This window comes from Schistocerca nitens, chromosome 8 (genome assembly GCF_023898315.1).
Source record: "Schistocerca nitens isolate TAMUIC-IGC-003100 chromosome 8, iqSchNite1.1, whole genome shotgun sequence".
Lineage (NCBI taxonomy): Eukaryota > Metazoa > Arthropoda > Insecta > Orthoptera > Acrididae > Schistocerca > Schistocerca nitens.
In genome coordinates, this window is record NC_064621.1 from 428,878,709 (window position 1) to 428,893,568 (window position 14,860).

A 14,860-nucleotide genomic window follows, 5' to 3' on the forward strand; every position below is an offset into this window, starting at 1 on the left:
ACGGGACGTCAGGAGCAGCCACTTCTGCTGTCAGCTCACTCGAAGGGAGATCACTGTCTTGTGTCTGTGATGCCATATGAAGAAGTTTGCCATTAAAGGGCATTCGACTTTGCCTCTTCCGTTTTCGGGACAATCGCCACTTTCAGAGGAGCTGTTCTGTGTCGGAATGCTCCTGTCCATTGTCTGACGTTGTGCCCATCTGGAGGAAAGCAGAAGTAGGCACCACACTCGATTCGATGTCCATTGCATGGAGTGGGCCGTCCATCGAGTTCTGGGGTTGTTGCTCTCGTCGACGTCATAGGAGATGGTGTCTTTGAGGTCTCGTCCATATGTTGGTCCTGAGGGGGGGCGCTGGCAGGAAACAAGTTCATCCTGAAGTGACGCGTCAGAGTTGCGCACAGCCTAGGTGTAGGTGTCGGGTAAAGAACTGGCTGTGACTTTAGGAGCTGTGTCACTGGTCTGGATCTGGAGCAAATGGCGACGGAGACAGTCGGACTTAACATGGACCCCTTGTTCACATCCTGCACATGTCTGTGGCTGGCCATCATAAATGATGATAACACATGTCAACAGATTGGGAAGGTACCTGTCTGGACTGTTCGATTGACATGTTGTATTTTCACACAGCCACATCTTGTCTCATAAAACACTGATTCGAGTACTGAAAGAGGCCACGAGCCATTTATTTGCCTATGTATAATATTTAATTACGCATTGTAACGATGTATTTTGACGGTTTACAAGGAGAAATGAATCCAGCGCCACTGACGCACCTAAGAAACTATAATCTAATTCAACGCTCATATTAAAGACAGTCTCTGAAGACATTTGAATATTACAAAAAACAAGCGTGCAACCCATCGTCCACTGCCGGACGATATCATTCTCTTTTTATGTCCTGTATAATACGGACGCACCATGACATAGGTGTCATTATGAGATTTGTAATTTGTTTAAGTTTATTGAGAAATACTGCTATTTTGTTGCATGTGAGACTAGTATGTGTGAAAAACACAGAGTGGTTAATGAATGGACATTTCTACGTGATTTATAAACTTTTATGGACATAACAAACCACTCAGGCTCTGTCATTGTTATTGACGTGTTAACATGTAGTATGTGTTTCAAATCGAAGCTCGTAATTATAGTGTCAATTACTCTAAATTTGTGTTTGCTTTAGTTGTTGGACAACCTTAATCATTTACTTTCTATGTGCCAAGTATTTTTTTTTTTTTCACAGATCCAACCGTGTCCGACGTGTCATTGTGTGGACAGAACAGTCGAGGCCGACGTTAACATACTACTTTTATTCCCCCCTCCCGTTGTAATATTTTTCAAACTCTGTTGTAAACTGGCCCTTAGGTACAATTTCAGTGCGAGTGACGTCCGGGAATTTCTTAGTGAACTTCACTTCTCAAATCGTACATCACTCGCACAAAGCCTCGCTGTTTCGCAATGGTACGTGGCACTTTCTAAACGGGAAAGGGAGCCACGCAAGTACATGTCGCTTCCCCTTCTCAATCTGATGCTGAATAATAATAAAATTTCCTTACATCAGATGTACGAGAATTCCTACTGTATTCTCGTGATCCATACGATCTCGATTTGTCAGATACCATTTAACATGTAGTGTGTAGTGAACGTCTGCCATTTTTCCGCGATGTGGCTCACAACTTTGCTGTAGGATCCGAAGGCTTTAACGACTACGTCTTGGGGCACGTCGAAAGGGAGCTCAAACACCCGAATTGTTCGGAGACCGAAACTAGCGTGGTCTACCGTCACCTCCCCAGCATGGCCGTCAGAATGTTTGTGCTTCAGACCGTGTGCATATTGTCGAACTAAGTCCTTTTAATGTAGACGATGGTGCCGGTCATAGAGAAGTGGTGTTAATCTTCCCGAATGAGTTGTTCGATTTCATAAGCGTGTGGTAGTGCGTGTTCGGCTTGGAATGTAGCTTTAAGTGTCGCTCGGCGGTAAGGGTGCGCCATAGGGTACAATACGATGGAAGCTGCTCAACATAAATACCACAAAGTGGAAGTAAACAACTCCTTTAGCGCGCGGAGCTGGTCGGCACCCGACCACGGCCGAAATCCTACTGATTCATGACCACACAACGCTATCAATTACGCTACAGTTCCAACACAGAAACCGGATCTCCGCCGACGATACAGACTGCATGATGGCTCTACCTACAAATGTCATTTGATATTTAATATGCATATTGTATCAAAAAGACGCGCTTTTGACAAGCCGTCATTGTACCGTAGCACCCAAGTCATGACATTACAAACATCACCTACAGGAAGCCTGTGTCTGCCGATATGTAGTTTCTTGTTATTTTATTGTAGCTAACTGTAGCTAAAACGACTCATTTTAAGCACATCCTCAATTTACTGGTGCTCTGAACAGCATATATTCATACCACGTACTCTGCGAGATAGAAAACCCACCACATACGATGTTTAAGCCAAACAATATGGCGCCGCCTATGTTCTGTTTGTGACGTAAAACGATATCGCATCTCATTGCCAAGTTCATCTCCTCGAGTCAAAAATCTGACATGCAAGAATTTATTTCACGCTCCGCAGTGTAGTGGAACGTGTTTTCCATGCTGAGATGTCACCAGTTTTTTGTCCACGTGAGTTTTCACATCCGTCAGGGGACGGCTTATGCAAGACGTACGCTGGAGGTAGCAAAAGTATCACACAGTGGTCTTAATACGAGTATAACGGTTCTCTGAATCTACCCAAAGTGTTTCATGTGAACAGCGTCATCTTATTTCCAAAGATTCCCGCTATAATTCCTCAGCATCTATGTCACACTTTCACAGGGACTACATCGATTTAACCAGCGCGTCTCTGGAACCATTCGATGTCTTGTGACGCTGGCTGCTGTCATGCCTACCTGACAAGGTCACCTGAAAGAAAAAGAAGTCTGTGGCGCACAGCCCGTGACCGCGACTGGCCACACTGTACCTAGAGCACATCCTTTCTTCAGAAGATTCTATTCTTTTCTTATACTGTTATATTATACTATAAAATTATATACATATCATATTACTTTTTACTATTTATTATATTATGCTATTACACTATGTACTATTCATCGTCCATTTGGCACTGCCATGTAATGCTACGCACTAGAAAAATACTATTAGAATGGACTTCCTCACATTTAAACCTATATTAAATATCAATGTATTTCTATGTTTCAGAAAAAAAGTTCTTGGTATTGCCAGTCTCCAATTTTTATTCCCTTTCCTTTTACCATCATCGGCTAAGCGCATGTAGTACATAGCAAAACTTGTTTACTAGTTTTAGTGTCTCGTTTGCTATCCCTTTTTCTAATGTAATTCACGCACTATCATCTGAGCTAATTCAACTTTTGTTGATGTCGGCGATATAATATCTTTGAAAGACACTATTCCATTTAATTAATCTTCCAAGTTCTTTGCAGCCTCTGACAGAATTATGTCATTTTACATGGCCTAGTTCCATTAATGCGACCACTGCCTACGTTTGACATCAAGTTCAATAACCACTCACAGACGGCAGATGGCAGCACCAGTAGTGGAGGGTGTATAAAGTGTGTGGGGAGACACGGGAAACAGTGCAGTTGTTGTTATGATGCGGAAACAGAAAGATTTATCAGACGTCCAAATGGTCATGATCATTAGCTTTAGGGCCAAAGATCGAAGCATTGCTTCGTACTTAAAGTATACCGTGCATTGCAAAATGGCACTATCCAAAACCCGCGTCTAGGCAACTGTGGTGCACGATGGACCAAAGATGACAGAGGTGAAAGACAGCTGAGTAGATGTGTACGGGCGAATAGACGTGTAACTGTTAAGCACCTGACCGCCCATATGAATCAAGGGTCTAGCAACAGTGTCTCCTCAACGAGCGTTCAGCGAAAGATGCTGCGTACGGGCCTCCGCAGCAGGCGCCTGGTACATGCATCCATGCTGACTGCTATTCATTGGCAACGAAGGCTGGAATTCCCATGCCAATACCGCAACTGGAGGTCCACTGAGTCGCGAAAGGTGGCCTTTTCGGATGAATCACGATTTAAATGCGTAGGCTTCCGCGGCCAGAGTCATTCGACATAAAAGTTTTCTGGGGATGGTAACGCATCATAATGTATAAAACTACTGCTGCTGGATAAAAACCAACGTTTCGACCACGGTTGCAGCGGCCTACTTCTGGGTCTACCAGTTTCTGCCCTTGGTCCACTAAAACGCCCAGGAACCCTCTTCCAAATGTCCACAGCTTGAAATTCTCTTTTGCAAAGTTCGTTCGAACATTGGTTGAGATTAATCTACACTGACAACAGCAATCCTTAATAGGTTTCATACCGACTGTCCATGACAAGGTGTGACACTCGACTCCAGTCCCTGTCAGTTAGGACCTTTTTACAACCACTGCTCTTGCGCCATTTTACATGACTGAGATAGTACACCATTCCTTGTGCACACACCAGACAGACAGCGTTCTTGCACCAACAAACCGGACAGCTTCGTTCTCGGTGTAGTCATGGACACTTCTCTATACACTAGCTCCTTGCCACCATTCCGTCCTGTCACCTCGTCGACCCAGGTCCCTGCACTCATTCCACACAACCAACAGCCACACACGCACCAGTCACAGTCTGACTTACGTCAGCAATGGAGGACCACGTGACCACGTGGCATCAGGTCTACATCATCTGTAGCACTCTAGTAGGACTAGTGCTCTCTTTTACATGGCTGACTAAGATTCGTCCGGTGAGCCCCTTTCTGTGATCAAAGATCTAATGCATGCACTCGGACCATATGTAATCTGTTGCTTCAGATGATAGGTACTTTGCTGAATAATCACGTTTTGCAGCGCGGACGTTCAGGAAGACAGTCAGTGAGGTTTTGGAAGGTACCGACAGGGATGTGGAGCCAAGCCGACTCCAGTGTCATGACCAGCTGCGCCAGGTTTCTCGGTTGAGGATCCATGGCGCGAATAGCCCGATCGAGGTGGTCCCACACATTCTCGATTGGACTTAAATCCGCAGAGTTTTATGGCTAGAGGAGTGCTGTTCGAAATACGCACGTACACTGCGAGCTGTGTGACACAAAGCATTGTCTTGCTGATAGCTGCTGTCGAGTTGAGAAAAACACAAAATGCATGTAGGGGCTGACATGATCCCCAAGGGAGACGCATATTTGTGTTGATCCATTTTGCCTTGCATAATGACGAGATCATTAACCAGACCACAAGGCTCCCTCCTCCGGCCTGAACCCTTCTGAGAATTGTGGCAGATTGTTTGCTTTTAGGCGGTCATCTCTCCGATGGAGCACAAAACGTGATTCGACATAAACGTTTTCTGGATATCGTACCGCATCATAATATATAAAACTACGGCTGCTGGATAAAAACGAACATTTCGGCCACGGTTTCTGCGGCCTTCTTCTGGGTTGGTAGACCCAAAAGAAGGCCGCTGCAAGAGAATTGCAAGCTGTGGACATTTGGAAGAGGGTTCCTGGGCGTTTTAGTGGACCAAGCACGGGAACTGGACAGTAGTTAACTGAAAACGTGTAGTGCGGTCCGGCGAGTCTCCATTTTGCCTCTTTCCAACGCATGCGAAGTTGTATGTGTACTGAGGAGGTCTTTGGCCGTCAGTGAATGGAAGGTGTGGTTCGGGGCGGAAACGGTTCAGTGATATTTACAATTTCATTTTCGCACCATGAGTTGAGACCATTCATTTTGTTTGCCATGAACATGATCTAAGAGGGGCGTTCAATAATTAACGCAACACATTTTTTTTTTCCTGAAAGCCATTCGGTTTTATTCAGGATTCCAAGACACCATATTATTCCCCACTCTTCTGGCTACAAAACCCTATTTTTCAACATGCCACTCTACTGTTGGACGTCGGAGGGAAGGTATCGCTGCTCCAGTAACCGCCCCATCAGCCACATGCTGCTTCTCGTGGAATGCATCCTTCACTGAACCAAACAGATGGAAGTCGGAAGGTGCGAGATCCGGGCTGTGGGGCGAATGAGGAAGAAGAGTCCAGTGAACTTTTGTGAGCACCTCCCAAGTCTGCAGACTTGTGTGAAGCCTTGCGTTGTCTTGAAAAAGGAGAAGTTGGTTTGCATTTTTGTTGCGATGAACGCGCTGAAGTAGTTTCTTTAATTTCCTGAGGGTAGCACAATACACTTCAAAGTTGATCGTTGCACCATGAGGGAGGACACCAAACAGAATAACTCCTTGAAAGTCCCAGAAGGCCGTTGCCATGACTTTACTGACTGAGGGTGTCGCTTTGAACTTTTTCTTCAGATGAGAGGTGGTGTGGCTCCTCTCCATGGACTGCCATTTTGTTTCCGGTTCTAAGTGATGAACGCATGTTTCTAGTCTGTGATGAAGTTCGACAAAAATTGTCACGATCAGCCTCGTAACGCGCAAGCAGTTCCGAACAGATGGCCCTTTGTTGCTCTTTATGATCTTGTGTTAGGCGGCGAGTAACCCAGAGGGCGCAGACTTTTGAGTACCCCAACTACTGGAGGAATGTGTCAACACTACCAACAGAAATGTCCCGTTAAGTGGCGAGGTGTCTGATTGTGATCCGTCGATCTCTAGTGAGAGTGTCTGCACGTGCCAACACTGTAAAAGTCACTGGTGCGTGTGGCCCGCAGGCGCGTGGGAAAGTGGACAGGTCTGCGCGACCTTGTTGCGGTGATGACGGACGCCTCGTCCAACCACTCACCATGCTTTTGTTCACTGTCAGTTCTCCGTAGACATTCTGCAAGCACCTACGAGTATCTGCGATGCTCTGCTTTTCCATCAAAAGAAACTCAATGACAGATCTTTGCTTGGAACGCACCTCCGTTACACACACCATTTTGAAGGCTATGTACAGCGCCGCCACCTATTGGAACATATAAGCTATGTCTCACAAAAAATTCCGTGTTTTTTCACCCGACATTGCCCGAGAATGTGTAGCATTACTTATTGAACGCCCCTCCTACAGTTATTTCACCTTTCGTGGTGACCAAGTGTTGCCTGTTTCTTCTACATATTTATGATGACTGCCTTGTCAAGAGCCCCATTTTCTAAGATGACAACAGCCGTCTTTACAGGGGTGCACGCGCAACATGCAGGGACCCTATCGAATCTTGAGTGCTCCGCTAATTCATCCAATCTTAAGCCCACATAAAATATCCAGGACTATTTAGAACAGCAGTGAAATGTACCAATCAACATCCTGGCTGTGTTTCAACTCTACGGGGTCTAATCATCAATGAGTAGCTTTAGCTAAATACGGCGTACCTGAAGAAACTTGTGGACTCAATTCCTTGCAGAATATGGGCATTATTATGTCTAGAGGCACTGTTACACGGTCTTGTATATATGTATGTTGTATGTTAACTGGGGACCTAGAAACGACGGAGAGGCTCCGTCCCCGCCGCAGCCGCAGTGGTCCACAACCCCACGACGACTACCGTAGTCCACTTCACCCCTCCGCCGCCCCACACTGAACCCAGTGTTATTGTGCGGTTCGGCCCCCGCTGGACCCCCCAGGGAACGTCTCACACCATTACTATTCACACTACTGCTATTCACAATATACATAAATGACCCTGTGGATGACATTGGAAGTTCACTGAGGCTTTTTGCGGATGATGCTGTGGTATATCGAGAGGTTGTAACAATGGAAAATTGTCTGAAATGCAGGAGGACCTGTAAGCGAATTGACGCATGGTGCGGGGAATGGCAATTGAATCTCAATGTAGACAAGTGTGATGTGCGGCGAATACATAGAAAGAAAGATCCCTTATCACTTAGCTACAATATAGCAGATCAGCAACTGGAAGCAGTTAATTCCATAAATTATCTGGGAGTACGCATTAGGAGTGATTTAAAATGGAATGATCATACAAAGTTGATCGTCGGTAAAGCAGATGACAGACTGAGATTCACTGGAAGAATCCTAAGGAAACGCAATCCGAAAACAAAGGAAGTAGGTTACAGTAAGCTTGTTCGCCCACTGCTTGAATACTGCTCAGCAGTGTGGGATCCGTACCAGATAGGGTTGATAGAAGAGATAGAGAAGTTCCAACGGAGAGCAGCGCGCTTCGTTACAGGATCATTTAGTAATCGCGAAAGCGTTACGGAGATGATAGATAAACTCCAGTGGAAGACTCTGCAGGAGAGACGCTCAGTAGCTCGTACGGCTTTTGTTGAAGTTTCGAGAACATACCTTCACCGAGGAGTCAAGCAGTGTATTGCTCCCTCCAACGTATATCTCGCGAAGAGACAATGAGGATAAAATCAGAGAGATTATAGCCCACACAGAGGCATACCGACAATCCTTCTTTCCACGAACAATACGAGACTGGAATAGAAGGGAGAACCGATAGAGGTACTCAAGGTACCCTCCGCCACACACCGTCAGGTGGCTTGCGGAGTATGGATGTAGATGCAGATGTAGATGTAGACGAGTGTAACCCCTATGTTTGCGTGATATGTGAAGCGCTCGGAGAACTTTTGTGTTTTGCTTGTGCCATGTCGTGTACCAAACACATCTCGTCAACCAGGTTAATCTCCTTATAGAGTAATGGTGGCGTACGCGTACGTGGAGAACTTGTTTGCGCAGCAATCGCCAACATAGTGTAACTGCGGCGGATTAAGGGGGACCAGCCTGCATTCGCCGAGGCAGACATAAAACCGCCTAAAAACCATCCACAGACTGGCCGGTTCACCGGACCTCGACACAAATCCGCCGGGCGGATTCGTGCCGGGGACCAGGCGTACACGGTGTTAGCATGACGTGCACTGGGAATGACTAATATTTGTGTCCGGTGTTCCCAGCCGGTGGTGGCTGAGCGCCCCCGCAGCCCGTGTCCCGGTGGCTAGGCCGCCCCGCGCAGGATGCGCGACGAGGTGGACGAGCTGCTGGCGCCGTGCGCGGCGGCGCTGCGCCTGCTGGGCATGTGGGGCGTGGCGACGCGGCGCGGCGTCTTCGTGCTGCTGCTCAACCTGGCCGGCACCGCGTGCGCCGCCGTCACGCTCGCCTTCCAGCCCCCGCGCGACCTCGAGCGCCTCGCCATGAACGCCTACGTCTGCGCACAGGGCACCCTCCTCTCCGTCAAGGTACCGCATCCGCACAGTGTGACCGAGCAGTTCAAAAATGGTTCAAATGGCTCTGAGCACTATGGGACTTAACTTCTGAGGTCATCAGTCCCCTAGAACTTAGAACTACTTAAGCCTAACTAACCTAAGGACATCACACACATCCATGCCCGAGGCAGGCCTCGAACCTGCGACCGTAGTGGTCGCGCGGTTCCAGACTGAAGCGCCTAGAACCGCTCGACCACCCCGGCCGGCACACAAGGTATAAAATGGCACTAAACTGGCGGAGCTGTCATTTGTGGACAAGTGATTCAAGAGAAAAAAATTCCAAAGTTGCTATGGCTGCACGAGAGGAATTTTAAAAAAAAATCGATAGCGAAATGGTGGTTGTAGCTACACTACTGGCCATTAAAATTACTACTCCAAGAAGAAATGCAGATGATAAACGGGTATTCATTGGACAAATACATTATACTAGATCTGACATGTGATTACATTTTCACGCAATTTGGGTGCATAGACCCTGAGAAATCAGTACCCAGAACAACCACCTGAGCGTTCTCGCTTCCCACGCCCGGGTTCCCGGGTTCGATTCCCGGCGGGGTCAGGGATTTTCTCTGCCTCGTGATGACTGGGTGTTCTGTGATGTCCTTAGGTTAGTTAGGTTTAAGTAGTTCTAAGTTCTAGGGGACTGATGACCATAGATGTTAAGTCCTATAGTGCTCAGAGCCATTTGAACCATTTTGAACAACCACCTGTGGCCGTAATAACGGCCTTGATACGCCTGGGCATTGAGTCAAACAGAGCTTGGATGGCGTGTACAGGTACAGCTGCCCATGTCGCTTCAACGCGATACCACAATTCATCAAGAGTAGTGACTGGCGTGTTGTGACGAGCCAGTTGCTCGGCCACCACTGACCAGACGTATTGAATTGGTGAGAGATCTGGAGAATGTGCTGGCCAGGGCAGCAGTCAAATATTTTCTGTATCCGTAAAGGCCCGTACAGGACCTGCAACATGCGGTCGTGCATTATCCGCCTGAAACGTAGGGTTTCGCAGGGATCGAATGAAGGGTACAGCCACGGGTCGTAACACATCTGAAATGTAACTTCCACTGTTCATGCGAACAAGAGCTGACCGAGAAGTGTAACGAATAGCACCCCATACTATCATGCCGGGTGATACGCCAGTATGGCTTGACGAATACACGCTTCCAATGTGCGGTCACCGCGATGTCGCCAAACAAGGGTGTGACCATCATGATGCTCTAAACAGAACCTGGATTCATCCGAAAAAATGACGTTTTGCCATTCGTGCACCCAGGTTCGTTCGTTGAGTACACCATCGCAGGCGCTCCTGTCTGTGACGCAGCGTCAAGGGTAACCGCAGCCATGGTCTCCGAGCTGATAGTCCATGCTGCTGCAAACGTCGTCGAACTGTTCGTGCAGATGGTTGTTATCTTGCAAACGTCCCCATCTGTTGACTCAGGGATCGAGACGTGGCTGCACGATCCGTTACAGCCATGCGGATAAGATGCGTGTCATCTCGGCTGCTAGTGATACGAGGCCGTTGGGATTCAGCACGGCGTACCGTATTACCCTCCTGAACCCACCGATTCCATATTCTGCTAACAGGCATGGGATCTCGACCAATGCGAGCAGCAACGTTACGATACGATAAACCGCAATCGCGATAGGCTACAATCCGACTTTTATCAAAGTCGGAAACGTGATGGTACGCATTTCTCCTCCTTGCACGAGGCATCACAACAACGTTTCACCAGCAACGTTTCACCCCGGTCAACTGCGGTTTTTGTATGAAAAATCGGTTGGATACTTTCCTCATGTCAGCACGTTGTAGGTTTCGCCAACGGCGCCAACCTTGTGTGAATGCTCTAAAAATCTAATCATTTGCATATCACAGCACCGTCTTCCTGTCGGTTAAATTTCGCGTCTGTAACACGTCATCTTCGTGGTGTAGCAATTTTAATGGTCAGTAGTGTAGATGCATAGGACATTCCATTTCGGAAATCGTTAGGGAATTCATCATTCCGCGATCCACAGTGTCAAGGGTGTGCCGAGAGTACCACATTACCTCTCACCAAGGACAAGGCAGTGATCGACAGCCATTTCATGTATTGACACGTTCCATGAGCTTGGAGATTTGCTCCTCAATTTGGTCCTACGGAACTTGACGTGTAAATAAAAAAATAAACAAGCAACACTGCTTCAAGAAAGCACAGAAACCAATGCGGAACGTACGCCGAACGTATCCGTTAGGACTGTGCGGTCAAATCTGCCGTTAATCAGCTAATGCAGCAGACAACCGACGCGAGTGTCTTCGCTAACAGAATATAGCATACAGCACCTCTCTTGGACTCGCGATAATATCGGTTGGGCCCTAGCCGACTGAAAAACCGTGGACTGATCAGATGAGTCCCGATTTCAGTTGGTAAGAGCTGATGGTAGGGTTCGAGTGTGGCACAGACCCCACGAACCGTGGACCCAAGTTGTCAACAAGGCACTGTGCGAGCTGGTAGTGGTTCCATAATGGTGAGGGCTGTGTTTACATAGAATGGACTGGGTGCTGTGTTCCAATTGAACGTATCATTGACTGGAAATGATTATGTTCCGCTACTTGGAGACCTTTTGGAGCCATTCATGGACTTCATGTGCCCTGAACAATTCGAACGAATGGTTCGGCCACCCAGATCGCCCGACATGAATCCCATCAAACTTTTATGGGACCTAATCGAGAGGTCTGTTCGTGCACAAAATCCTGCAACGGCCACAATTTCGCAACTGCGAACGGCTGTTGAGGCAGCACGGCTCAGTATTTCTGCAGAGGACTTCCAATGACTTGTGGAGGCTATATCGTGTCCAGTCGCTACACTAGGCCAAGCGAAAGGAGGTCAGACAAGGCATTAGGAGGTATATCATGAGTTTATCAGGACAGCGCATGTTTGGTCTAGCTGGATGAATAAATCTCTGTAGAGAATCTTGGGATTTCTTTGTAAACGGGTAAAATGCTGTAGAATCGTCTGGAAGGACGTGCAAGAAAATATTTTCTCATGCCAATATTTTCTGTGACATTGGGTCATTTATAACAGGGCTCGGCTTTTTTTATCTGCCAGATTCATAACATTACAGCCCCGCACTAATTTACATAGCTTCAGACGCATTAAGCAGCTGAGCTCCCGTGCACTCACAGTCTCATCGTGTGCAGGTGGCCGCCTTCTTGTGGCACAGAAAGCGTCTGCGGCAGCTGGCGCTCCAGCTGGTGAGCTGCTGGCGCAAGTTTGAGGATGTAGGCGGCGGCGTGCGCGCCATCTACCGCAGCCAAGCTGCCAGGGTCGTGCGCTACATGCAGGTAAGTCGCTGCTGACTTATTCTCACTGCCAACCGGAAAAACATGCCTGTTATAATAATGGAAATACATAAATAGTACTCGATAACTACCTTTAACCTCTCGATTAGCGCTGATCCTGCTCGTACTGGATGCATTATACATTTCCAGAAGAATTTTGTACCATTGAGTTACAGTGTCACTTGACAACCGGAATCTGCGGCTGCAGAGCTCAGGATTAGTTTCAAAGAATCTTTTTCCACTAAAGCTCCATAATGTCCTAGACCGATAATTTCGTGGCGCGTAGTATATGCTGAAGTTCATTCCCTTGTTGATCACACCATGACTGAGACATAATCTTTAACTACCGACGACTGTAAAGTACAGAATGTGACAAAAAAACGGGCTGTTTTAATTAGTCTCTAAAGGTGAAATGGCATTACTGACAACACTGGATGTTTGTAATATATACCAGGTAGGTACTCCATCTGCTGAGATGGTGCACTGGAGCAAACCTGAACGTGCTGTGGCTGTAAAGACCTTTTACAAGAATGATGACTGTGATGCTGCTGCTAGACGGGAATACTGTCGTCATTTCAACTTTAGACGGAATGGTCCTGTACCATTGGCATTTGTAGTCAGGTTATGGGTGAAAAACTTTCAAGCAACAGGAACTGCACATAAGATAAAAGCGTCAGGAAAGTCCAGAAGTTGTTGCTCACAGGAAATAATAGAGGACATGCAAAATGTTCTGACCAAGAGTCTAAAGCGTTGTATGAGAAAAACTGCGCCAGCAGTGTGAATGTACTATCATACCCAAAAGCGTTTCACCTTATTTGCATGCAAACCACATAGCGTAGCTGTCTTGCTCGTAATTTAAGATCTTTGCACTATAGGTGTTTGACTATACAAAATGGATACCACAAGAGTTCACTAGAGAACACTGATCCTTAACTTAATCAGTCCGGATATAAATCAACACCACAATACTGTAAATACCAGGAAATGCGTCATTAGACGTGAGGCAGTCCTTAACGCTTGTAAACTCAATTTTATTACAATAAGTGATATTTCAATTTTATTACAATAAGTCATATTTCAAAATCACTACCAAACTTATTTGAATTTGTGTTAACTAACTCCATCACATAAGTCATTCCACTAATCTTCAGGCAAAATTAAATATCTTTATGAACAAGAGATTTTGGGACAATATCTCGACTCCTAAAGTTCTATGACAATTTGAAGTATTTTCGCTCTTTAAAAGGTTTTCCCATACCTGGGTAACGTCGTTCCTGATACGAATGGTTGGTCGCAAATTGTATATTGAACTAATCAGTTAAAAGCAACGCGTTTAACAGCGACAAGCGCTCTATGGAAACCTCGAAATTAACATCGTATCACCAGTAATTTCTCTGTACTCATGATTCGGCAATTATTTGGGCACATTTTTTAACTTTCAAAAAACTTGGTTCAGCATCTGGACTAGAACTAAGCACATACAGCCGCTGTAACTAGCCAAAGCTTTCGTGCCTGGCAGATTCGATCACGGCAACGTTCGTCACGTGAGTAAACGCAAAGAGTCGTTAAATATTGGTAGTTTTTACCAGTATCGGTTAGCAGATCTGAAGACTTTTGTGCCCTACCTAGAATCCAGCCACCATACCATTATCTCACTGTTAACTAACCACGAAAAACGCTTAGTATAATTTCAAGTAACAAAGTTTGCACGTGTTTAAAACGAAGTGCCATGATGTAAAGTTTTGTGACGCGGATTAGAATCCAGCACGTAATCAGATTATTAGCTAAGTAAAATCGTATGTTAGATATAGAAATTTTTCACCAGCAGCGAGATATCTGCTTGTGACATGGGGATACAGTTTTTTTTGCCTGTCCAGGAATCACATCCGGCACCTACCGCCGTTGGTTTCTGTCCACGAATTGCTTGCTCACCAGCAGTGAGATGTGTGCGTGTTTGACTAGAAATAACATCACCTACCGTTATTGTTGTCATCACGCGGTGAGACATTAAAAATGAAAACTATTTATCAATAGTAGTTAGGTGTGAATACGCTAGGGCTTGAAATGAAACCGTGAATATGTTTGTGCTGTACCAGGATTCGGACACAAACTGCAGTATATCGTTCTGTGTGGGTCAGATAGCACGAAAGAGGAATCCGAATTCGAATCCCAGTCCAGCACCAAATTTTTCAACGTCTCAGTTTAAATAAAATAAGAGCCCTGTGACCTGAAGTGATTATTGGCGCATGAAATAAAATTAAGTCTACAGCGTAAGGAAGATCACTGGCGCAGAGTTTGCCGCGACTTCCGTATCTCCTGTGGCCCAACGTAAACTGGCTCTGTCCCAGTTGGTAGCGAAGGGATGAGACTTTTATAATGAGGATTCTGAACTA

At 46.3% G+C, this 14,860-nt stretch overlaps 1 protein-coding gene across 1 annotated transcript in view; it reads left to right on the top strand.

Moving 5' to 3' along the window:
* The first annotated feature begins 8,900 nt into the window (after nt 1–8,900).
* LOC126199594 (uncharacterized) overlaps nt 8,901–14,860 on the top strand; it is a 149,213-nt gene continuing 143,253 nt past the window's right edge. The window contains exons 1-2 of the mRNA XM_049936521.1: nt 8,901–9,122; nt 12,327–12,470. Of these exons, the coding sequence (XP_049792478.1) occupies nt 8,901–9,122; nt 12,327–12,470 (366 nt within the window). The remainder of the gene's footprint in view (nt 9,123–12,326; nt 12,471–14,860) is intronic.